The sequence below is a fragment of the Nesoenas mayeri genome, assembly GCF_963082525.1.
Source record: "Nesoenas mayeri genome assembly, chromosome: 4".
NCBI classification, from domain to species: Eukaryota; Metazoa; Chordata; class Aves; order Columbiformes; family Columbidae; genus Nesoenas; species Nesoenas mayeri.
The window spans coordinates 25283972-25310315 of record NC_137540.1 but is presented as its reverse complement, the minus strand read 5'-3'; the positions used below and the strand labels follow the sequence as shown (position 1 = coordinate 25310315).

At 40.1% G+C, this 26344-nt stretch overlaps 1 protein-coding gene across 1 annotated transcript in view; it reads left to right on the top strand.

Moving 5' to 3' along the window:
• Window positions 1-26344, top strand: part of CFAP299 (cilia and flagella associated protein 299) — a gene marked incomplete at its 3' end in the record, with an annotated part of 226012 nt that overhangs the window by 186441 nt on the left and 13227 nt on the right. Inside the window, exon 4 of the mRNA XM_080343534.1 lies at window positions 9692-9834. Coding sequence (XP_080199660.1) covers window positions 9692-9834 — 143 coding nt within the window. The remainder of the gene's footprint in view (window positions 1-9691; window positions 9835-26344) is intronic.

Here is a 26344-nt window from a genome sequence, read left to right as displayed (position 1 = left end):
ATTATGATAGAACATCAGCTGTAACAATTATTTGGAATATATGTGTATATGTATTTGTTGACATGCAAGAACCACTGACTTGCTACTGACAGTAAAATATGTGGCTATCAAACACAGTGGGAGCTGATGTATTTGAGGTTAAATGAGAGGAGAAGCTAGTGGTGCTTTTTTCCTTCTAGTTTATTTCACTGCTAAACTAGTGTTGGCACTGAAATGCCCAAAAAAAGGCATTTAGCTGAGGAAGACAAGAACTGGTGAAAGTTTGATATAAGTAGAGCTCACACAGAGATCAGCAATGGGGCAAATACTGAGAAAATGGTAAAACTATACAGCCATTTCAGTAGGTTTCATTAGGGACTTACCTGCTAGGCAGTTTGTTTTACCAAAATAAGTTTCAAGGATGCTATTTTAAAGGAACGAAATGTTGTGGAAGGATTTGATAGACAAAATATCTTTTCTGTGACATTTTCTCTGTTCTTTGAAGTCAGTTTCCCAGACTTATTCCGTGCAAGGCCATCTGTGGCTGTAGCAATGGAGCAGGTACTCAAAGGTGCTTTTTCCCCCATCTCCCCATAACAGGGAGCTGTGGTGGCCACACATTTCCTAAATCCTTTGTGCTGCCTCCCAGCTAGACACCACAGACAAGTCGTATGATGGTACTTGGCAGAGGGACTTGTAAGAAGCACCAGGAACTCAGTTTCTGTAGCAGGCATGAAGCATCTTGCTGAGCAGCAAGAAAACCCCTGTTTTTCATTTCGCCTCCTATGGGACCATGGTAGTCATCATACGGTGACATGAAATGTGCTGCTGTGGTGCACAGTGGGGCTCAAGTAAGTTGCTTTTTCCCTTAAAGCATCCAGCACTCAAGCAAAGAATGTGTCTCAAAAAGATTTTGTTCATTTGAGAGAGCGTGAACAGGCAGAGATGGCATTTCTGCTGGGTGCCTCAGGTATTCTTCCCTCAGTCTTCTCTTTTCATGGTGGATTTAGTTTTTATTTTTGACCTTGTGTTTCTGAATTTACTAAAAGGCTTGTAGTTTTAAGTAGGCTTAAACAAAAGCTTTTTTTCCCCAAATACATTTCCAGAAGTGTCTGCGGTTTTCTTTTTTGATAGTTCTCAATTAAAAAGCAAACCCCCTCTTCCCAATCCTACACTTAAATTTCTTTTGCTTTTCTTCTCCCTCCAGCTCCCTGCACGCCTTTTCTTGCACATACACAACTGCTTTTATATTTCTGCTTCTTTCCTCCTTATGTCTCTTCATTCTGTTCAGAGCATTACCTGCAGGAACTATTGCTCATCAACATGGAGAGCTAATGCTCCTGTGCCAGAAAAATGCTAAAGCCAAATGCTGTGGCTACCTGCTCACTGCTGGTGCTGACTTCTTATGTCTTGTCAGAGCAAATTTTAGGTTCTGTGTGCATTTCTGGTTTTAATAAGCTCCTTTATTTTAATGCTAACAGAATTAATCTAAACTCATACTCTCAGCAGGCTGTTCTCAGCCAGAATATTGTTTTCAAACCGAGGCAAGACCCTGTTTACATAGATAAGCGAATTCACAGTCCATAGAGCTTCTTCCAGTCGGAGCAGCTGCTGAACACTTAACAGTAAGGACTGGAAAGCACGTGTTTCACATACATAGCAAACATTTCTTCTTCTGAAGAGTAACCAGTTTGGGGTTTTTTTTGTTGAAGAATTAGAAGCTAGAACATCTGCATCTTGGCCAGCCATTCTTTCCCACAAGCGCTTCTTTTGAACAAAAACTTAGGTTATTGTTTGTGTATGCATCTTGGTGCCTGTGTTTCTGAAATACGCCCAGAACCACACTGGGGGAAATACGGGGAACTGTTCAACAAGGCAAACTTTGTTGTGGATCTGTTGATTCGTGTCCAAGCCACTGCTATTGGGGAGTCCCACAGAGCCAGCCCCAAGTGCTGTCACTGTAGGTAGCATGACAGACGGGCTGCGCTTCCTGCGACTGTTTCTGCAGTGCTGCTGGTGTGAAAGTGCTGGTAGTGGCCAGAGGTGGAAATTCAGTGAGACAGGGTACAGGGTACCCATCTGTGAAAAGACTGGGCAATCTGTACAGCCAGGGATTGCTGGCAAGATGGAAAGATGGAGGGGACAGGTGAGAATATTGGACGCTCATGGTCTGGACTTCTCAAAGAATTTATCCCCTGGTGACAAAGCACCACATTTTCCATGTCTCAGTTGCTTATTTAAGTTATTGTAATAAGCGGGCTGCTTTTCTTGAATCCTTGTACTGCTTAAGTCTTAAAAAATAGAAATAAAAAGGGTACAGGTTGTGCATAGCAGTACTAGGGGTGAATCTAGACTTGAGTACCGGGCACGTGAGAGCAGCCTCATGCTGAGATCTTTCCTAAGTGCCTCTGCATTGAAAACATCCCCTGGCTGCTGCATTTGATGGCCTTTGGCTGGCATGTAAATTCACAGAGTACAGAAGGTCGCTAATAAAATTCTCAAGTCCTTCAGCACAGCAGTGTTCTGTTGACCTGAGTGAAAGCTTTACCTTATCTCACACCCGTAGTGTTGGACCTTGAGCAATAATTTTAGCAGCTCTGTGTTTTGCTCTCAATGTTATTCCTGTGCAACCAGTATGAACAAGGTCTCTCTGAACCACAGAAGAATTTTACTGTTTGATACAAGGCACAGTACATGTTGCTTTATATTATGGCATAGTTTTTGTGTCTACATAACTACATAAGATATCCAAGAGTACTTCTGCATGCTCTGGTGTCCCAGGTTAGTACCAGGCAGTGCTCTGTGGGGCTGGAATGCAGCATTTAGGTGCTGAACATGGAAAGTGTATAGAGAGGCTATCTAACTCAGATGGTCAGAGCTTGAAAATAGTTTAAGTAAGGAAAAAAAACAAGGCAAATGTACATTTTTTAGTCATGTGACTGTGTGTAAGGATCTCTTATTTTTATTTATTTTTAAAAATTTATATTTACCTTTAGACCACATCCTACTTATTTTGGGTAGAAGAGAAGAAAGTGGACTAAAGGCTGCTGTGCTTACTCTCAAACTCCTTTTTTTTCTTTTGTACAGTAATAGTCAGGTAAAAGATGCATGTTTTCCAAAAGCCCACTTGGCATTTTTGGGCACAGGAGAAGGAAACCAAAGTGATTTCAGATGTATTGCAAGTTTTACAAACATTTCAAAGTTGCCATCTGTAAGAGAATGGTATTTCCAGATTAAAATACAGGAATGTGTGCAGAGTGCATTCTAGGCTTGCTTTGGTGGTGGTTCAGTATCTTGGCTAAGAGACAACATATTTCTGCTGTACTCCCTGCTTCACCCAAAATCAAATTGTGCAGAAGGTAAAATCCCAATCTGTAAGTCTATGTTTTATGCTGTTTCCACTCCCAGCTAGCCAAAAGAACAGGTCAGCACTTTAATTCTACTTGCAAAGCAGAAATGGTAATAGCACCTGGTTTAAAGATACAGAGGTGAGGCTCTCTCTCTGACTGCTGTTGCCCACTGGTATTTCTATTAGATGTAACATGATCTGCAGGTGGCAAATAAGTCCAAACACTATGCAACAAAAATAAATTGCTACTCATTAAAAATATATTTCAACTGGTAATGTATTTTACATCTGTCCCTTTCAGCCTTAATTGTGCTCATTCCCCTGGGTCCCCACCTGTGATATTGTCCACATGAAAAGAACTTCCTTATGAATTTGTAATTAACTCCTAAATATTGTCTGTCTTTACTTTCCCTGTCATCTACCTTTAGTTTGGCATGCTATTAAAGCACTTGCATTATGAGACTCTTTCACCAGACAGCAGGGCTGGTCTCTTTGTATCCCTGTATATTGTTTCTCCTTAGTTACACCACACTTGAACACACACACACGTTACAAGACTTTCAAAGAAAGCTGAATCATGGCAACCTCCGGTTAATTTGCCATCGTGTAGGTCCCAGTCCAGCAAAACCCTTGGATGCAGTCAAAAACCTGCTGTAATTAATCTTCAGGATGTGTTCACAAACTGTGCTGAAAAGGTGCTGAAAGAAAACCCTGTATTAAGATCTTTTCTTTCAGAGTAGTAATGTTCTGCTCTAAGGATACAGGAGAGGTAAGGGTTTGGGCAGAGCTAAAAGTTTTCTTAAGATAATTGACACCCACACCTTTTAATCCCTAAAATGTTTCTGTTTTTATTCCCCCTCCCAGGGATATTAATTGGCTTTATGAACAATATTAACCCTCACTATACACTTTGCTAGCATAGGAAAAAGCATTTGCTGCTTCACCTTGAGAAAAAATGAAGACATCCTTCTGGTACGTGGGCACTTCTCACAAATGTGAGGTCTTTCTCAGGAGGCTTATCTGTATCAATAGCTTTTCTTTCCTAAACAGCGTTACTCAGCAGACTAAATACCACAAGTTAGGCTGTCCCCACAGTATGGCAATGCAGGGCAAATGCTCATACCAGTTCCTTGAAGAGGCATGGAGGAATGATGTGTTTGGTAGCACCCTTGGTTCTCACCCTGGTGCTCTAACCAGAGAGAAATGATCCAGCAGGTGCAGAGTATTTCAAAGAGCCAGATTTAGCTTAATTTTATTTTTCTTCTGGTTATGTTAACAAAATAGGAAAAAATGCAAATTCTCCTCAAACCCAGCAAGTCTGATCAGCACTCGCTGGTGTCACTTGCAACCAGTCTTCTTGTCTTTGAAGGCTGAACCTGTCTCACAATGCATACAAATATACTCCAAATGATGGGCAAGTCCTGGCATTTCAGTGTCCATGGTAAGGTCTCGTTTGGGAATCAAAACCAGATTTAGGAAACATGTTTCAATGAGTGAAGTAACATATATGGGAGTGAATAATTGGCAAGTGGTGGTTGGGGTGGGTTTTTTTTGGTGTTTGTTGTTGTTGTTGGGTTGGGGGGGGGGGGGGTGGGGTGTGTGTTTTGTTGTTGTTTTGGGTTTTTGTTGGTGTTGTTTGTTTTGGTTTTTACAACTTAAAGTTAACAAATGGAACTAGACCACGAATAGGTAATATTTTTTCAGGTTTCTTTTGGTAATTGCTCTCAGAATAGTTTGTTTCCTTTAAGGATAAAGCTGGAAAGCCTTCATGGTTGCACAATGCTGTCCTTTAACCAGATGATTTTAGCAGCTTTTGAAGCAGAGTTTGAAGAACATGCTTCAACACCCAGGAAAACCCAGTATAAAATCAGTCTACTTTTGGGCCTGACTTTTTACCCACCTTAACTCCAGTGATATATAAGCAAACTGTAAGCAAGAGCTATATGTAATTTGTACCTCTTCTGAAATCTTTTGATATTCTCTGAACAGTATATAATGGCATTAAGATATGTGAGAATCAAGTCCGCAGTCTTCATGCATGATGGCCAAAGGAAAGCAGTGTTTGTGTTTTTCCTGCCCTGAACATTTTTTCTGGTTTTCCTTTTTTTTTTTTTTTCTTTAACAACACAAAAATCAGACACATCTATTTCATTGGATTGGATGAAGCAGTCCTTAGGTTGCTGTCCGAAGTACAAGCACATGCCAGAGGCAGGTGTGGATCTTCATGGTTGATTGGGTGTGTGCCATGAACAAGAAGGCCCGTTCAATATATACAATATTTGTCAGTATGTGGATTTATAGGAAGCAATGTCCACCATGGTGTACAACTTGCAAAAGTTTTGTAGTTTAGGTTGAGTACAGAAAAATTTTCCAAATATCATCCAAATTGACTGAACCTGTAGTACTTGGCGGGGGGGAAAGAATACAGGCATTGAGCTCAAAATCAAACACCTTAGTGCTTCAAGATTCTCCCTGTGCTGGAAGTACTCAGAAGTTCATCTTTCCATGTTTGTCTCCATCTAACTGTCTTACTTCAAATGTTTTTCACTGATAGCATAGAACTCATTTTTGGGCTGAGGAAAGTCAATGCAGATTTGGAGTTGATGTTGATGATCACTGCATGGGGGAGACAAACTTAATGGAATACTCTGGTAAGGCTGCAAAATAAAGGAAGACACTGGTGGAAACAGAATTGTACAAATATTCCATGTAGTTAAGAGATGAATAAATGTTTGGATGAATTAGTTAGTCAGAGTGGTTTGTCAGAGGTTTTTAATCTGGTTCAAAATATGACAGGTGTTAGTCTTTTCCAAGGTTCACATACATAGGTTTCTGATGAAAGTATTCCATCTCGAGCAGAAAAAAGTGTAGTTTCTTATACATTTTATACTTTTGTCTATAGGAAGAAGACAGTGCAAATGGGTCTGGAATAATCAGAGCATTGGCATCCCACAATATTTGTCTAATATAAAAACATATCACTGGAGGTGGAAGTGAGAAGGACAGGCAGAGAAGTGTAGGATCCTATTCGCTTCCAAATCACAGTTTTCCTGTCTTGAACTTTATCTACTTCTTCAGATGCTTCCCCATGGAGAGATTGATATTTGTCCCCTATAGATCCTTCATCTCCCTTCTCTGTTGATTTAAACATTCTTTTATGCCACCTGTGAAGAACTAGAGCTTTTTTCATATCATCTCCTTGAATTTGGACCTGCAGGAGGTAAATTCACTTCCGCTTCCACATAAAACCCTAGCTGGTAACAGATGGCTGTCAAAGCATTACAAGTAGCCTTTCTCACCTGCAAAGAGTCCTCAAACCGCTGGCCCCATATATGCCTCTCCCTCAATATTGGAAGGAGCATAATGTCTGACTTCACTCCAATTGCAGTGGCCATATTTTTGAGATGTGTCTAAATTTCAGAAGAAAATATGTATTCCTTATTCTTTTGGGTGAGTCACAGTCCTTGAGTACATCTAAGACTTTCTGAACCCCTTAGTTTGTGTCCCTGTTGCCGATAGTGAAGGAACGTGTCCTCATGTGCACTTTCTGACTGGCACAATATGCATTTTATGTCCAGCGAGAGAGATGAGTTACCTGTGGTGCTCTCAAAAGCATCGGTATCACTGGTTGTTTTCTGCGGGGATGTGCAGACCTTGATGGACCTAATTTATGGCTGAAGCAATTAGGCACAACTCTGGCTTTTCGCAAACTCACACATCTGTGTGCCAGTGCTGAAGGCAACTTTGCTGCTGGGATTTAATCCCTTGAAACTAAAATAATTCCTTGGTCCTTCGTGAAACCCCACTTCTGCCTGCCTCTAGCATCTGATGAGAAAAGCGGGAGGAGGAACTCCATGTTGCTAGATCTAGTCCAACTGAAGGATTATGTTCTGCTCTAACTTGCTCCAAATTGTAGTAATTATAAGTCAATTTATACCTAGTAGTAAGTAAGTTCAGTTGATAGGCCCCAAAGCTATATGTAAGCGTAGCTTTCAAACCCCATCTTAGAATTTCTACACCTTTCACTGTGTAATGAGTTCCTGAAATGTTACAGGTGGACCTAAAGCACAATCTCTGTGCTTAATAGAGTTTTTTGTATTAGAAACACATCAGAAGAGAAATGAAGACACCTTTAGGAGAAGGTTTTCCTTTTCACGGATTTTATGGTGTTTTTATTCTCTCCTCAGGTTACTTTTAAGTCACAAGCTTTATCATTTTGGGAGAAAAGAGGGCAAATTTTTACAAGTCTTCTGTGAGTCAAAAAGGTGTGACACATTTAAAAAATTCAGAATAACTTAAGAAAATTCAAGCTGATTAACAGTTTAATGAATGAAGGCTCACAGGTGGTTAGAAATTAATCACAAATGAGGAAAGAAGAGAAACAATGTCGACAGATCAAAGGCCTTTAGTTTTGAGGAGGAGGCCTCAAAAGTGTACTTTTAACATAGAAAGTTTTTGTTTAGACATTCTGGTTACTCTCTTAGAGCAATTTTGATGGTAGTCTCTATCCTTGCTTGTAGTTCCATGTTGATTTATAGCTGATGATACATGAACATTATTTTAGGAGATAGATTTTATAAGCAGAAGAGCCTTGAAAGGTAGCCCTCTGTTTAACATTGCAAATAATACTGTAACATCTGCCAGCTTTCTTAAATGATCAGATCGTACTGCACAAGTCAAGGTGTTTATTTAAAATTAGCTTTTCTGAAAGGCAATGAATCCTTTTTTTCACGTGCACAACAAACAGCTGGTCGTGTATCTAGGTGTGGGTGCAGCATGCCATTGCCTTGCTGTGTGCTAGGGAGAGTCTTTTTTTTCTCATTGCCTCATATCTACCATTGCCTGGCTCTTCAGACACATAAATCAGGTGTTCAAAAGAAGGTCTGCTGGGGATAGGGAGGAGATGTGTATTTCGAGATGGTCAGATGTATTGCAGGAGATTCTTCTGGCTCTTCCTATCAGCAACGTTGATGGTACAAAATTGCCAAATAAGTAACACGTTTTGATAGAATTAAATGTGAAATTGGAAAAGGAAGCATGTCTCAACTATAACAAAGGCTTGCCAGATAAACCATTACACTATAGAAATCTACTGCTGTTAAAATTAAAAAAAAAAAAAAGTTTTTCAAAAGTGTTCAGTGTTCCATGTGGTATTGTTTCCATTTCCCCCATAATAAAAAGTTAAAAAAAAATCGCTTGATTTCAGTTGAGTAAAACCAAACATGTACAGCTAACAAATACTGTTATAACTCACCTACCTAATAACCTCTAGACTCAGCATTTAGTTTTTCTTATGGGGGTCTCAGGAGGCAAGAACTCTTCTGTCTTGCAAGTTCACACTCATCCCACCAGTTCCTTTTGCTTTTTGTGTTGTGATAGCATGTGAAGAAGAATTGCCTTCTACCAACCTGTTCTGTGTTCAGCTGGAAAATAAACAGAGTAAAAGGTGAAGAAACAGAGAAGGAGTATAGAGTAAATGACAAACAGGGTTTCCCAGCAATGGGTGGTACAGGAAGCCATCCCATCAGTGCCTTTGTCCATGACATGCACCTCAGCAGCAATATTCTTCCAAGTGTTCCAGCCCTAAGGCAGAAAGTGATCTCTTGCAGCCAGAACCACTGCTGAATGTGTCACTGTCCTCCAGGTGCTTCACTGCCACCTGCAAGTCACCTCTGACATATGTAGGTACAAAAGCTAAATGGGTAATTTATGGAGCTATAAGAACATGAACAGGAATTCAGGACTAGTAATTCTCCTCTTGTTGGTGTTCTGCTTGTAGCCATCCTACAAGCAGACAATAAAGCTTGTCAGCTTTATTTCTAGGTATCAGTTTTGTTTTGCTGTTTGTTTGCTTGTATTTCAATGATCAGGTTTTTGCTCTGGAACTCATTAGCTGTCAGGAATGAAACAGTACAGGGATTGCCTTGTGAAAGAGAGGACTGGCAAAGTCTACTCTGTTCTCTAGTCATAGCACAGAATAGAGAGATGTATGGTAACCAGTTTCCAGTCGATCGTTTTTCTGAGAAGCTAAAAGTGTGCTGGGATTACTGAGCTGAATAAGCTTTGCTTTGGCTGTAGAGATGTATCCCAAAATAAATAACATTGTCACCCTGCCTGCTTTGGTCCTGTAATTGGTGCAGGAGGGCATGTTGCATGATACAGGGTTTATGTTTATTTTTACTGAAATGCTGTGTAGCTTGTGTTAAAAATATGCTGTAATTTAAGTGTCTTAACTCCTGACAGAAGCCTGGTTCAGGTGAAGTTGAAAATGTTTATATAATCTCTAAAAATGTTTTTATACAGAAATCTATGAACATATGTATGTTTCTGTTGTTCATTTGTGGCTGTCTTTGTGTTTTCCAGTCCATTATCTTCATTCGTGACCGAAATTCTCATCGCCAGGAGGTGTCTGCATACATCGACTATGCACACAGACTGACAACAGATGATTTTGAAGTCTACTTCAGTGGGAAGAAAAGACTTTTACCTCGGAACACTGATCTGAGGTATTTAGCTTGAGTTGGTTTTCATATACTTGCATTTAGGCAATATATAGAAAAAGATCTAAATGTTTTTGAGTAGGAAGATAGCTTATGAAAGTGGGTTTCGCTGAAAGACAAGCACCATAGATCAGAATCAATTGTGGAGAACACTTTTAAGAAATGACCCTGTGATGTTTATTTAGTCCAGGGAGTAAAACTTAACCAGGACATTTCAACCATCTCCTGTCTGAGCATCTCATTAGCCTGAGGAGTCTGTAAATAGCAACATGCTTTGATTGGTAAGTGTGTACTTGTGGAGATACAACAGGTCAGAAACAGCTACAGTCAGCAATGCCAGAACATCTCCAGCTTTCCCTGCTCTCCACAGAGTCCATGGGAGATTGCTGCCCTTTAAAAGTGCACCATGTGGAGAGGTCTGCTGCTGGCACGTAAGATGTTGTGTTACCTGTGACTAATGAGAAAAATAATCAGTGAGATTTTTCACTGAAGAACGTGTTTTCCTTAAAATATATCCTGTGTCTGAGTGCCCAGAGATGTAAGTTTGAGGTATGTTTGTGTGCCTTTGTGAAGGCCAAGTTCAAGAGGCTTGGTGCAGCAAAGCCTGCAGTCAGATGGGAGCCTGGGACTGGGCTTAGCACTTAAGCAGTATGTGATGTGGACATGGACATGGACAAAGAAATGGTAAAACTTCCGGTGGGCTGGTGGTGTGAATTATTAGGGAAGTCTTCTCCACCCACATGTTCGAAGGTAAGAATGGTCAGCAACTAGCTGCAATGTCATGTGCAGTTACTGTCTCCTGGTAAAAAGATGTCCAGTATGAAGGGGTTACCACATTTTCTCTGTTTTCTGAGAGTGCTATTCTCTAATAGAAATTGCTGCAAATACTGTTCAGTTAAATTCCTGTATGTCTTACAGAAAGAAAAAGCAGGAAAGAGTGTTGGAGGGGGCAGATGTTTTTTTCTTACTCGTTCCTGAGACAGCAAATGTCAATAATAACTGAATTAAGACCAAGAGTGAACATAGCATTGTGTCTGCTTTGCTTATTACATCCTTTCTACATAGTAGGATTTTATTAGGGCCTCATAAATATGCCTTTTAGATCATTGTTGTCATACTTAAATGTCACTGTTGTATCCAGTAGTTGTGCTTAGTCCTGATTATTCTGAGTTGAAAAAAGTGTTGTTTAATGTATGCTTCAATGTCTCCTTCCTTCTCTTGTATCAAAACTAGGGTACACTGTAAAGTCTTCCTGGACAGTTCAGTATGTTCATTCCTTCTAGAGGCAGAATTATAACTTCAGGTGATATATCATTTTTCCTCTTTGTTAAAAAGAAAGGGGGGGGGGGGGGGGGGGGGTGGTGGTGCATAGAGCATATTGATAACTAGAATGTAACCCATGCAAAACTGTACTTGAACTTTCTAGCTGAACATAAAGGGAAGTTCAGATAAAGCATATGCAGTGCCAGAAAGGCTAATTTGTTCTATTTAAATATAAGTATGAATGTATGCACTGTCATTAATGAGGTTCATATACAGACATATAAATATGTGTGTATATATAACTATACCTGTATATACTGAAGTCTTGTTAGATTGTACACCGGCTAAAGAAAAACTCTTCACTTTATGGTTAAATTACGTGGTTCTTGATGCATTACATGTACAAATTGGCTTTTCATAAAAGCCCCCTCATGTCACAGAACATCACTAACCACATTTATGTATCCTGTACTCCACTGGAGCTGTCGAGCATCCTGTTTAGAATCAGTTAGGTGTCTTCAGATCAGCACCTTTCGTTCCCGCCATGTCTCTCACAGTTAATGCAGGGAATGTTATTGGACAGGTGGAGGACAGGTATGAAGAAGCCTAGGAAGAGATACTTGTCTAGTACTGTAGGCATTTGATGGGTTCCCTTTAACTACTATTCCCTAGTTAATAGTTATGAACTCAACTAATAAAAGCAGAGGCCTTCTCAGAGACATTTGTGAGTCACTGCAAGTGCCCTTGGTCTGTCATAGGTACCAGTGCTTGGCATGTATTTAAGGAGCATGCTCAGGTGGACAAACCCAGGAGAGTCATGGCAGTGACTGTGTTAGTGAATGTGACAAAAGTTGTTCTGGTTATTCAAAATAAGTCTGTTACAAGAGATGTTTCAAAGATAGCTTTTCTTGAGTTAAGCTGAAAAGGGCAGGCTGACGGCTCTGGTGTAATGGTTTGTTTCTCTTTCATCCCTCTTTGGCAAAGATGGTCAGCAAAGCCAGGAATCTGTGTGGTGATACCCATTTAGCCATTAGGTGACCAGCGGTTTTTCTTTTGGAAAAGCAATGGGCAGAGGAAGTGGTGGCCTCTAATTGTAACTTGACCTTGAAAAAGTTTAATTACAAAATTAATGTGCTTTGCTGAACTTTAGCTCTGTGCCGCAGGGTACTTTCAATCACCAGACTGTGCTGTGCCTCCCAGATAAAAAGTGATCCATTCTAGATCTCAGTTTTGAAATTAAAGATTGTCCACAGTAGTAATACTGAAAGGGCATCCCAACCTGGGTTCCTCTAAAATTCGAACACCAAGTTTGGATTGTTTTCCACACCACAGAAGCAGACAGGATCTAAATTCATATCCATTCTCTAAAGGAAACTGGTAAAAATCTCTCTAAGGAAGTGTCTCCTATTTCCACACTTTCTAAATAGTGTTTTCTCTTTGCTTGGAGTATTTCTTTTAAAATTAAGTTACTTCTCTTTTCATTGTGTGTCTTGTTTTTCTTGTGTTATCCATTCAGTATATAGCACTGCCTATAGTTTCATCTCTGTCTAAAATTTGCTTGATTTTAAGCCCAGGAGGAAGAGCTACAAGAACCACCTAACCTGGTCTCCTGAGGAACACACTCCATAAAATTTAGGAAATCTTGAATGTAGCACATGGCTGGACAATTAATGAATGGTTTTGAAAGGTATCCAGTCATGATTTGAAGGTTCTTTTTGGCAGAGAACTTAACTATGTCCCCTGATAACCTTTTTATTGAGTAGATGAAAATGTCCCATTTCTTGGTTGGAGTCTTAAATTTGATCTTCACGTGCTGGATCCTCTATTTGTAGTTGTGTGCCAGGTTAAATACAGCTTTAGAATTAGACAAGCTATGATTACATAGGCTGTCATCAAAACTGTCTTCAGCTATTCTTCAGTAATCTAAAAGAATTTTCATACTGTTAACTGTACGTTTAGTGGTCATCCCTTATCTTGGCAGCCTTGTTATCTGCCTCTTCATTTTATATGCAGCTTCTTCACAATGTCTCAAGAATGCTGTTTGTGAATGGAGGTAATTTGACTGTATGTATACATTTGTGTCTTCAGCTTTGAATCTCTTGTTCAGCTCCGAATCTAAGTCTTTTTATCACGTTTCTTCCCTGAATACTTATGCATTTAGGCAGGTAAAAAAATGTTCTAGTGTAGAGGGCATACCTACTACTCAAGCCCAAAGAATGGATGAGTCTTTGAATCAACAGTGGTCATTCCTAAAAGTCAGGGTATCAGTTGAAGTTGTTCCGAAATGCAGCCTTCCTTCTTAAAGAACAAGTCAGTTTGGGAAACTGCCTCACTCAGAGCTTGACAAAGCCCTTACTCTTGGTCTTGTTTACTCTTATTCACTTGTGATATTGTAAATCTTGGGTTTTGTGGGAGAGGTTAGTGTCTTGTACAAAGCTATCAAATTATCTTTTAAATATGAAAATCTATACTTTGCTGCAGCACATTTTTTCTGAGGTTGTCAGAAGCTATTACGCTTATGCTTTAGTATCATCTGAATCAGATTCTTGTTCACGATATAAAGTAAAAATACTGAACAATTAAGTTTATGTGATGCTCATACTTCACATCTGGTGGGTAATATCAGAGGATCTTGTATTTGATCTGAGCATTTTTGCCATTTTATTGCATTGCCCTATCAAGGGGGTATTATTTATATGATATAAACCTCATTTGGTTCCAGTTTATTAAATGAAAGGAGTGTGTTAAGCAGTAAGTTCTTAAGAAACCTGGTCTGTAATTTAATCCATTCCCTCTCAGCTAATTTATGTAATCTGATGAGAAACAAGTGTAATACAATTTGTTCAAAGAAAATGAAGAATGTTCACTCTATGGAACCATACCAAAAAGTACTCTGAATGAGGAAGCACAGCAAAAGAAGAAAGTTGGAATGCCTTCTGTCTCATCAGCTGTACTTTGAACATCTTGGTGAATGAGGATGAAATTAATGTCTTGCGGTAGAACTGTACTATTTCAATTTCATGTGAACTCCTACCCTGGGTTTTCATTAGTTTTCTATGGCAGAGTGCTAAATAATAGTATTTATGATACTGCATATTTTAGTGTTTTATATCCACACTTAGCTTCTGTTTGCAGTGTTTTTATTTCTTCTTACTAGTGTGCACAGTCTTTTCTAAAACAGAGCCAGGTAAGGAGCCATTTACTGTAGAACACAGGTCCTAGATTTTCCCCTAAAATAATGGTCTGAAATCACTTACTCATCAGCAGTGAAACTTGTTTGGTTTTGGCTCTGGCACACCTCAGTGTGAGCACAGGAAGTCCGGCATCTGGGGCTTTGCGATAATGCATCTTGTCTGTGACAGAAGTGCATCGTGACACATGGGTACTCTCAGACATGGTGTGGTGTTCTGAGGTATTGGCAAGAACAGTCCCATTGGGTTCTGCCCTTCTTGTCATTTAGTCACTCTGTTTTGGCTGCAAGTGGGCGCAGCATTTGGCAGTCATTCTTTAACTGGGTCAGAATTCCCTCCCGTTTTATTGTCAGGTAATATTCTAAGATACCAACCGTTAATCTGTAAAATCCTGTAGGCTAAATCATGGCCAGCAATATGTTCCCAAGCATGGGGCATGAGGCAACTTCTCCTTTCCCTGCTGTTCCCCAAAATCCGCAGGTCTGACAGCAATTTACAGCAATTTACTACCCTGCTTGGCCAAGTGAGAGCTGAGAGGGAACAAGTAGCATTTTCCCACTTTGCAAGATAGGCAGCCTCACCATGCCAGACAGAAGATGTGCAAAGAACTTCTTCTCCCTTGAGAAGCAGGCAGCAGGAGTCCTGCTGAGCCTCAGTTGCACTCCAAGAGCTGCGACCCACAGACAGGGGTGTGGTAATCCCAGAATCCAGCCCAAAGCCTCTGGAATTGCTTCTCCCATTCCCTGGGCATGCTCTGCATCTGCGTGTAAATGGGTTGATTAAAAGAGACAGAGGTAGGAGGAGGTCACCTCCAAGAAGCAGCGTGCGCCTATAGTTGATGACACTTGTTACTGTGGATCTCCTTCTACCTTTCAGAGAGCAGAATGTGAAATGGATCTTAGAGGAAAACAGGTTGGATTTTTTTTGTTGCTTAGAAGGGGGGTTTTGCAAATATAACAGGAGGTTGTCCTTGTGTTGAAAGATCCACACAAGGATTTCTCCAGTTGCTCTGGAGAAATTACTTCAGTTGGCTCTGAAAGAGAAATCATTTGGTAATTTAGTCCCAGGTGTACATCTGCTGACCGTACTCATAATCTGTTTGGCATGTCACACTGGCTACCCTAGCTAATGCAAGAGAAGTCAGCTTCTCGGTTACGTTGAATGCCTGAGCATCAGAAGCTCATTAGTGTCTCTAGTGATCAGATGCTATGGATATAGACCCCGAGTTAAATCCAGACTACATTGCAGGGAAACAGAAAAACATCCCAAGTTTCCAAAATGTGCAGTCTCCAGTCTTGGAGAGGATTAGTCAGAATCCACCACCTAATTTGCAGGGAGTACCAAACTACTAGTACCAGTACAGTGCGAAAAAATTCAGGGTTAAGAAAAAAAATCTGTTTGATATCCTAGTTTCGTAAGGACTCTGCCATGACTGATAGAGTAAATTCCATTGGAATGAGAATGAAGCCAGTGAAGGCCAGTGTCACTCCAGGTATGTCAGATGGAACCCTTCTCTAGCCGCTGTTTATCTGTGACTCCAGAGTCTTTTCCTTGTATAATGGTATTCATCATATATGTGACTTAGTGTCCTGACTTACAAATAGTGTGGCCTGATTTTTGAAGATATTTTCAGTACCTACAGCTATTGTTGCTTTCAGCGATATTTATGGCTTAATCAGTCACTCGTTAGGTTCCTATTTAGGCATGTTGCTGTCTTGTGTTCAACACCTGGGATTTTTCATCATAGCCTTTAAACCTTTGGGAGATGACATGATGCCATTATGCCAACAGGAGAAGTGGCTGTGCAGAAGTACAGGGAATAATTTTAACCGCAGCTTAGCATGCAAGGCAACAGAGAGCAAGTGGCAGAGAGATGCGTAGGTAGAAATGAGAGTACATTCAGACTGGATGTTTGCATGTGTGAGAAGAAAATTCCATGGCTGACAACTCAGTAAATGTTTAATTTGGAGATGTATATTTCCACATCTGGCTTGTATTTACATATAGCAAATATTACTTTCCATGTTTAATTTCTCTCTTTTTTTTGCAATTCGAACTTCAATCTCTTAAGAAAGGTAAAGTCTCTTAAGAGGAAAGGTTGGCTTTTTACAGCTTTAAACAAGGTAACTGTATACATTTGAAATAAGGAAATGGAAAGTTGCTAAAAGTCCTAGGAGAGAACAAAATGGTAATGTAGGGGAAATGCCGTCTTTCGCTCTTTGTCAGTGCAGTCGTACTGTCACTGGAAAGAACAGAACAGGACGAAAAACCTCTCAGAAAATACAGGTTGGCCAAGCACTTGTCTGGAATGTGATTTGGGTTGGAGCTTCTGTGTGTAATTTGAGAAGCAGAAATTATTCATGACTGTTTACTTGCATGAAGACAGTGTTGTGATGCACAGACAGATGCATAAAATAATCGGACCTAAACACGATAGCTCTGTCTCCTCTTGCTGATTCCCTGAAAATAAAGGGAACTATTTTGCAGTTCTTCCATGTGCATTCACTCATTCAAAGGGAGTGCTGCAGGTTACAAGATCAAATCCTCTTTATTGTGCCTTACTTAGCCATGGATCTTCCCACAAGCCTCAGTTCTCTTATCGTGGACCAGAATGATACTGAATTAATTTTTGCAATGCTGACAATAGATGTGTGCTGGTGCTGTCAGACTGGTTTATATCAAGCTCTTCTAAATCATCCCATTGTTTAAGATCTGTCAGTCAATGTGCTGCAAAAACAACCACATCTCAGCCCACATCGCAGTCTGGAGAATGTGCCAAACCCTTTCAGGCTGCATTTTTAAAGGCCTCTTTAAGATGCCCACCAAAATGGGCTTCCTGGCATGGCTGCAAGGTAAATAATAATATTAGAAACAGTAACAGCTAATGGGCTAGATCCCAAATAGGAGACCTAATTAGGTGTTCACTTAACTGCTTCCTTATTTAGCGAAACACTCGAAGCATAGATTTACATGCTTTTCCAAGCAAGAAAACAGAATAAGGACCCTGGATTTGAGTTTTAGTTACTGAACGTGTTTGCACATAAAATATTAAGAAGCGTCTAAGTTAAAATGCCATGCACCATGATTATTTGCATTTTTTATTTAAAATTTATGTTAGAATGAGTATGTGAAGTGCAGAGGGAGAGATGCTCAGGCAGCACAGAGTCAAGTGCGGCATTTCACCAACCTTGGGCAGCTGGCCTGGCCATTGCAAGGTAACCTGGACAAATCTGTCCTGACTCTGCAAGTGTAGCTTTAGCTTGCGTTGTGGTGGCTGATCGGGGTATTGCTCATTAGTAATGTCTATCGAAGGGAAGGTTATAATGAAGCTGCAGTGTTGTATAGTTTTGTGTACTTTTCTGGAAAATTCATGTTTTCCGTTTGTTGTTCTATAAATGTCAGCCAGAGCACTACGTGGTGATCATGAGGCAGTGTGTGATTTTTGCCACACATGAGTGTCTGAGAAACCACTTGTTCCTTCTAGTTAGACCAGGAAATAGCTGTGGCTAAAGTTGGTATGTCCAGATTTTTTAATGGATGGTTGTATGGAATAACTAGTACTTTCTTTAGTTGCCAGCTATATCCTAGTGAAAATTATAGCAAAATTCTTCTGCAGTGCCTTGATAAGCAAGAAGTATTGCTTTGGTTGCCAACTGCTGTAAATGAAGTTGTGCATTTGTGGCAGACAAAGTTTAACTGGAGAATTGCTACACCTTGCCATAAAGAGAATGTCTTCCCAACGTGGAGCAGGTTGAAGCCCTGGCTCCTGTGATACATGGGCCATACCTGTGCACAGCCTAAGAGACAGGAGGTTATTTCTTGATGATCAACTTGCAGGAACCAGAATTAATACTAAGGGAGGGATTTGATGAGGGATCTGTTTTAACTCCTTGGAAAAAACTTTCCTTAAAGCTTCCAAAACTACTATTTGGAAAAGACCTAGTATGATTAAAATGTTCAGGGGTGGCAGAGGGTGGGGTGGAAGGGGAGAAAAGAAGGGGAAAGGAGCAGGGAGAGACAGAAAATAACCCCTAATGAGCTCAGGATAACTCAGTGATTACTGGCTTTTGTGGCTGCATTTTGCAAGCTTTCCTGTCTGAGCTATGCCAATAATTAAAGATCCAATGAAGGACAGATACACAGCTGGATTTCCCACATTCTTGGTGAGGCCTGAGCAATCGGGGTCTTGAAATCAACATTTGGCTGAAAAATTTCTTAGTACCTCAAACTGAATCTACTTATCTCCTGTGCTGCGGCAGAGGTCTGCACGTAATTTGATCGTGTACAAAAAATATTTCCAGTTTAAAGTTCTTTTTCAGTATCACTGCTTTTCCTGGCAGCGTTACAAGGGATAAGGAGGAGTAGAAAAAGGTTACAGCATGGAGTGGTAAGAGAAACCCCTTCTTCCCCTCTGAAATATCCATACAGAATAGGTATGAGGCCCTGGGTATGGTAGCTAAAGCACATGATGAGAGGAGGAACCTGCATAAGCCATCTTGCCAAGGTTGGACAGACCAGCCCCTCGCAACAAAACCTGCATAAAGACCAGCACCAAGAAGAAAAAATGTTGGCTTATGGTCATTGGTGTTTCCCTCCTATATAGAACAGAAGCACCCATTTGCAGACTGGACCCTCTTTTCAGGGGAGTGTCCAGAAGAGGGCAATGAAGCTGGTGAAGTGGCCAGAAGGCATGTCCTATAAGGACAGTCAGTGTTTGAGGCATTTGGACAATGCCCTTAATAACAGGCTTTAAGCTTTGGTCAGCCCTGAACTGGTCAGGCAGTTGGGCAAGATGATGGTTGTACATCCTTTCCAAGTAAAAATACTCTGTTCTATTATTATTTTATTATTGTGATGCCATGTACTTGTCTTTTCTCCTACATGATACAAATTCATCTTTCTTTATATGGAAATATCTTATGCTTCTGATCATTGAACTGCTCGTACTTAGATCTCGTAAGTGAAAAGTAAGTACATAAAAGTCAACAGCATCTTATAGAATCTTCTTTTCTGGACATAACGGTCATGTCAAAGATAGTTCATCAAAATCAAGTTAGTATAATTGCAGTCATTTTTAGTTTCCGTCTACAAGTATTCTTAAAAAGGAACACACACTTTATAAGCAACACACACTGACTGTATCACTTTTCATGCCACAGTACCATAGTACTTATTAGCTTTAAACCTGTATGTCTTGAGGGCTATCAGGAAGGTAAAGAAACCAAACTCCTGGCTGCTAGCAGAGATTTGTGTGGATGAATATTATATTTCTTTCTGCTTCCACTGATTAATTAAAAAGAAGAAAAAAAAAAAAAAAAAAGGAGGGGGCGAGACAGGCTATTTTGTTTGTTTGCACTACAGAGTTCGTATTTATGTTTGTGAAAATCTTTATATGATACACAATAGTGATTTTATTTTCAAAATAACCTGAAGGCACCCACGCGTATGGAGAGCAGATGGAAGTCTGGTTCATGAGTCAGTCAGCCTTCAGGAGAAAGCCTGAGGTTTGTGTTACAGCCTTGTCTCCTTCAAGACATGGCAGCTTGCTTAATGCCAACAGGGCTGTGCCAAGGAGAAATAATGTGTCTCAGATGTAAAAACTCTGTGAATGTTAAAAAGAGCATCATGTCCATTTTGACAGTTGCAGGGTTTTTTTCCTATCATCCAACACACACCTCCCTTCTCTTTCCCTGTGAAATAAGTGTATGACTTGGTTTTCCTCATCTTTACTTTTGTTTTAAATCTTTTCCCACTTTTCTTGGTTTCTGAATTTCTTTAATTCCCCCACCTCCTCTTCTTCTCTCACAGATGCTTACTGAGAGCTCACGAAATTTGACGTTCCTGCGGGAAACCTTGTAACAATTCTTTGTGTCTGTGTTTTTCATGGAAACAAGAATCTTTTATGGTCAAAGCCCCATCACGTGCTCTCTGATGCCAGCCTATGGTGTGACAGTGACACAGTTCTTGCCCAGGGGTACTACGGTGTTGCTTCAGGAGCGTCAAAGCAGCCCTCCCCAGTTCAGAGCCTGCAGTTCGCATTGTGGTGGCCGCTCAGCGCAACTCTTGTAGCTTTTAATTTTCCCTTTTATCCCAGGCTTAATGGTCAAGTGGCAGGGAGTTCCCATGCTTTTCCAAGTGAGCCCAGTGGGGCTTGTTCAGCACAATCCGAGTCTTGCAGCCCCAGTAAATTCTTCTGGTGTTTTTCCAGGGGCTGAAGTATGAGATCAATTTACGGAAATAATGTAATGCACTGCTATAGTAAAGATACCATACATCTGCACGTGATGACAACTTAACTGCAGGTACTCTATGGGTCTCACAGGTTATTTTTATTATGTCTCTGAAAATGACCACAAGCTAGGAAAGTGACTTAATTCCTTTCACTGATAGGGCATTTTTGGAGGGTATGTTTTTCCTTTGCTATGAGTTTTCAATAGGCTATCCCCCCTCCTGCTGGCCCCCGTTCTTGATTAATGCCTGGAGACTGTGGATTTAGAATGACATTCCAGGCTGATCTAGTAACAAGGTTTGGATGTGAAAGCTGTGAGCGTTGAGCCAAGATGGAGTCCTCGCTATGCCAGAAATGCATTGTTTCAGCACTCTGTCTGGGCAGTGCACCTGCACCCTGGAGCTGCCACCGAGGAAACCTTCCTGCAATTCTGCTTCTCATTACATCCCCAGATCAAAATGTTCTTTGTAACGACACGGTATCTGGCCAGCTCCCTCTCCTGTGCTGGTGTACCCTGAGGTTTGTGGGAGACTGATACCACGCTCTCCAAGATGTTCAAAAGCTTGGATAAACATTTGGTAGTATAGATTTATGGTCTTCTGCACACAGGCAGATCACACATGTTGTAACCACACTGAAAATATTTCCTGAAGAATAGCAGGAGAAAGGGTGGGAGAAACACGGACTAGCATTTAAGGTGGGGAAGGAAAAGCAATTCTGTTCCTAATGCTCTTTGGCGCTAGTGGAACCATTGAAAGCACTTGCTAGAATTAGTTAGGTAAGAAGAGAACGCTGTTGGTTGTGTGTTGGTTGTGGGGGATGTTTTTGTTGGTTTTGTTTGTTTGCTTTTTTGTTTGTTTTTTTTATTTTGTAATGGAACATTCAAAGGATTTCTCACATCATATAATCCCATATATATAATAGAATCATTTCAGTCGAAAGAGACCCTCAGGATCATTAGTCCAACCATAACCTGACCTAATTCTAGTACTAAACCATGTCCCTAAGAACCTTGTCTAAACACATTTTAAACCTCACCAGGGATGGTGACTCCACCACTTCCCTGGGCAGCCTGTTCCAATACCTGACAACCCTTTCCATGAAGAATTTTTTCCTAATATCCAACCTGATTTCCCCTGGTGCAACTTGAGGCCATTTACTCTTGTCCTGTCACTTGCTACTTGGGAGAAGAGACCAGCACCCTCCATGCTACAACCTCCTACTGTATAATGTTACAACATATCATCCCAACATTTTCAGTCCCAAGCTGATACAGAAGTCAGAATTTTCACATTTGACACTTTTAATAATAAAAGCACAATTGATTAATCAGACCTCTGACATCTGCTAAAATAAACAAGTAAACAGAAAAAGTTTTGATAATGAAGGCCACATTATTTGTTTAAATAATGCTACACTGAGCACCAAAGCAGGGGTAAAGAATGGCAGTACTAGTTCTCATGTATAAATTCCTGTGTGACTTCAGACCTGCACGTTTGAGAGAAAGAGGCACAGTCTCCACATGAGCATGTCGTATTTGTCTCACTGGGGACAGGTAGGATGGGGAGGATGTTTTGGTGGAGGCACTTTGCCATGAAATCCCTTCCCTCATCTGCGGGTCAGGGGCACCGTGACAGCCTTTGGCTTCAGAGCATGCTGTCAGCAGGGGTGTGAGGGCAGCTTGGGGCTGTTACGGGGTTTGGCTGCAGTACTCAGCTGAGGCCACTGCTGCTGCTGGGCTGCCACCCTAAAGAAGCTTTTAAAAAGTTTGCAAAGTAATTGCTTTTGTGTTACTAAAACCAACAACAAAAGCTGCCTCAACTGTGCCAGTCAGTAGAATGATCAAAAGACATCTCACGTCTAAATACACTACTGAAATCTTTAGACTAGGTGATGCATAACACATGTTCTGAAGATTTCTCTGGTCTGAACATCTGTTCCATCATTCCTGCATCTGAGAGAGTCCAGATTTGATGACCAGTTTCACATTCCTAGGGGCTGGGATTTTTCCCAGAGTGCCTGCAGTTTTGCCAAAGCATATTTGCATATGTTTAATAGATGGGTGTTGATAGGCTTTCTTCATTAATTCTACAGTGATTTTCCACTGCGTTCACATTTCCCCTTAAACATCAATACAGGCCGGCAAGCATCTTTTGATGTGTTTCTTGCAAAATGATAATTCATGTTATACTTCAGCATTTTATATTGTGTTCTGCACTTGTGAAATGTTGTCTTGAAGAAGACAGGTGACAAATTTTAAAACAAGTGTATGGGAGGTAGGAGTTGTGGTATCATACAGCTCTAGTTGAATGCACAGGAACCAGTAAGTTTTCTTAACTTTTGGTTAAGAATATCTCTTTTTCTTACCATTGGACATGGTAATGTTCTGTTCTATATACAACATATGCCATTATTTCCAGTACTCTGAAACATTCAAATACATTAAGCACATGTGGAAAAACAATGATTACATCAGTTATAAATCATAATATTTGAGAATCCAGCTCAAAACATTAGAGAGGGGAACAATTTATCTATGTTTTTTTTTTAATTTAAAACTGCTAGAAAGTTATTAATCTGCTGTAAGTCACATTTTCCCATTGGCAAACCATTGTGCTATTCAATGTTTTGGGAAGCAATTAATCTTCGTTTTTTTCTGGTGTATGCCCCACATTTACTGTCTTCAAAGAGAGATGTTCCTTTAAATTTTTTTGTAACTATTTTGGTCTCTATCTTTTGTCCATTGCAGTTTGTAATGTTGCTATCTGTTGTACCTGGTAGGTGGTTGTCCCCTGTCACTTAATCCTTTTCTCTGTGAAACAACAATTGTTGTGTTTTCTTGAAGTCTTACAACTGTTGTTACCTACCCATTAATTAAAATCAGAATAATCTTACTGTAGCTCTCAAGGAACTTCGTGGATGTGTTCTTTTGCAAAGTGTGTACAAGACTTTGTTGTGTCTGTTCCTATGCTGTGAAACACATAACATACTTAAATAAGAGATGTTCTTGTATTGTTCCTAGATGAGAGACAAGTTCCCAGGATTTGCAAATGATCATTATTTCAAAAAGAAGCTGCAGCTTGGAATAAAAAGGGAGTTTTTGCATTCACATCTCTGGAACAGGGCTTTATTCCTGTGTGATACGCAAATGTGTAAACCACACGTGAGGCTGCTCTCAGTGGAGCTTTGTCCTGGACCTGAATCACAGTCTATTTCAAATGTCAAAGCATCTTAGTATTGGAGGGTGCACAGGAGATGTGATACACTCCTTCTTTTCCAAAGTAGCAAGTGATAGGACGAGAGGAAATGGCCTCAAGTTGTGCTAGGGCAGGTTTAGATTGGATATTAGGGAAAAATTCTTCACAAAAAGGGTTGTAAGGCATTGAAACAGGCTGCCCAGGGAAGTGGTGGAGTCACCATCCCTGGAGTGTTTAAAAGACACATAGATGAGGTTTGTAGGGACATGGTTTAGAGGTGGACTTGGCAGTGCTGGACACCATCGGTTGGACTTGATGATCTTAAAGGTTTTTTCCAACCAAAACAATTCTATGATTCTATGAATACTGTAAAACCAATACACTCTGTTCTTAAAAGTATTTCTTTAAACATGCAAAGGTGATAAACATAGGACAAAAATTCAAAACAATAGACCTTTTTCCACTGTCAAACTGATGAGGGAACCGAACCAGTTTCCAGGAAGCCACCATCTACTCTTTAGGCTTTACAGGACATTTACTTCTCCTTATTACCTTGGTAATGTTTTCCCTAGTAAGTATTCTGTTGGTTTTTTTCTCTTGTTATGGTTTGGACAAATTCAAACCATTGGCTTGTTAATCCTCACTTGAAATGCTTTCATTTGGAACTAGCAATAAAAATTATCTTTTGACTTCTGAAAATCATCTATATGTTAGTGGAGAACTGGCATTGTTATTTCAGTATTTTTTTCCATCTCTGGCTTTTGATCATTGCACTTGCATGTAACTTCTGTCAAATCTGTTTTCCTAACCACACTGATATTTGACACCGAGCAGTGTCTCTACCAGATGCCTCAGACCCAGTTTGCCGTTATAGTAGCATTAATTAAATTTTTGGCATTTATTTCCTATGCCCACCAGTTTAATTGTTCTGGTCATTTTCCTAAGTGTGTTACCATCTATGCCAATGATTGGCAATTTATTTTTTAATAAACACTGCTAAACATTTTGTTTCAAGTAACTGTAAACATCCCAGCAACAAGCATAAGAATATAAGGAAGGAACTTTACATCATCTTTTGAAAGAGTGACAGACCTTAATGAGCAGCACAACAGCCTTGGGAGATCTGCCACTGATTCCAGTGGGCCTACATTTGCAGTTTCAACAGGAGCCACCTTGGTGTATCAGACTTGGCAGGTTTTGAAGCAGGTAACAAAATCTATTTCTTTGATGTTATTTGTGATTGTCATCTTGTGCTGTTGTCCTGGGGTTAATATCTCATGGAAAAGATGTGAATTTTTGAGATTCCAAACTAACAATCTGTCAGAAAGTTAATGAAATTAAGCAATGTAAAATTCTGAAAGTCAGCAAAATCACACAGGAAAGTCTAATAAAAACTGTACAATTGGGGCATCTCAGCCATTTAGTGTCACTGAGCCTCTTTTTGGATTGGATGATTTAAGTAGCTTCAAATTTTCGGTGTTATACCCTCGATACTACAGATTGGTACATTTTGGTGGACATATATGCAGAAAGAGTAAATTTCACCCCTCTTGCAGTCTGTGAGTAGTAGGCATAAAATGTTGATGAATGTAAGCTAAAACAAGTGGCATCTAAGTTGTATCTCGTTTAGAAGGTTGTTGCAGTTATTCATTATCTATAGTATGCAGTAACATCTTCTTTACATCTACATATTGACAAGAAACAGGGAGAGTGATTCTCCTGAAAACTTTATTGCTAATTTGGTTTGTTGAATTAGTCTAAAGGGCTACAGATCACACAGTCATTGAAACTGCCATGTGAAGCATACACCTTGTGGATATCCAGTTCCTCAAATCTTACAGAAATGCGTAATGTTCATATTTTCAGCTCTTTAGCTAAACTGTCTTTTTTGGAGCAGTTTTAGTAAGTACAGCCTCAGTAGTTCTACATATCAGTTTATCCTGTATTGCAATAGATTCTGTCATTCTGTGTGAGGACATGTACTTTCTTTGTTTGCTTCCTGTGATTCAAACAACCTCAGGTTGTTTGCAGCTCATGTGAGTAACCATTGACATCGCAAACTCACTCCCTGAGTTTTTCTTGGTATCCTCTCTCCATCACGTCAGATCCCTGTGAGCTGTGTCTTCACCTGCAAGAGCCAGCAAATGCTTTCAAACTGCTTGCCCTGGCTCCTCACATATGCAGCACCTCTGCAACCACATGAAGTTCTCCTTCAACTTGTCTTTTTCCTACTTTTCTTGTCTACTCTAACATGTACAACCTCTTCGTATTGATACAGCCTCTTCCTGAAATGGTTTATTTGACCCAAGCATATGCAGAGCTTTCAGTGCACTGTTGTAGCCCTGTTGTATTCAATGTGATTAATGTAGTTTGAGGAACTGGGGCCTCCATCCTTTTTATCCCTCCAGATTTCAAAGAAGTTCTGGTTGCAGACTGTTTCTCATTTTAATGTGCAAGTAGATGACAGAGTTTGACTGCCTAGTTATACATGTGTGTCTCATCTGCATGAGCTTTGCAGTCAGATTACAAGCTATGAATCTATTGTAGAGAAGAGATAAGGAATGTGAATACTCAGTATGCCAATTTTCTTCATTCATATCACAGCTTTGCCACCTTGTTTGGATTGAAATGGAAAA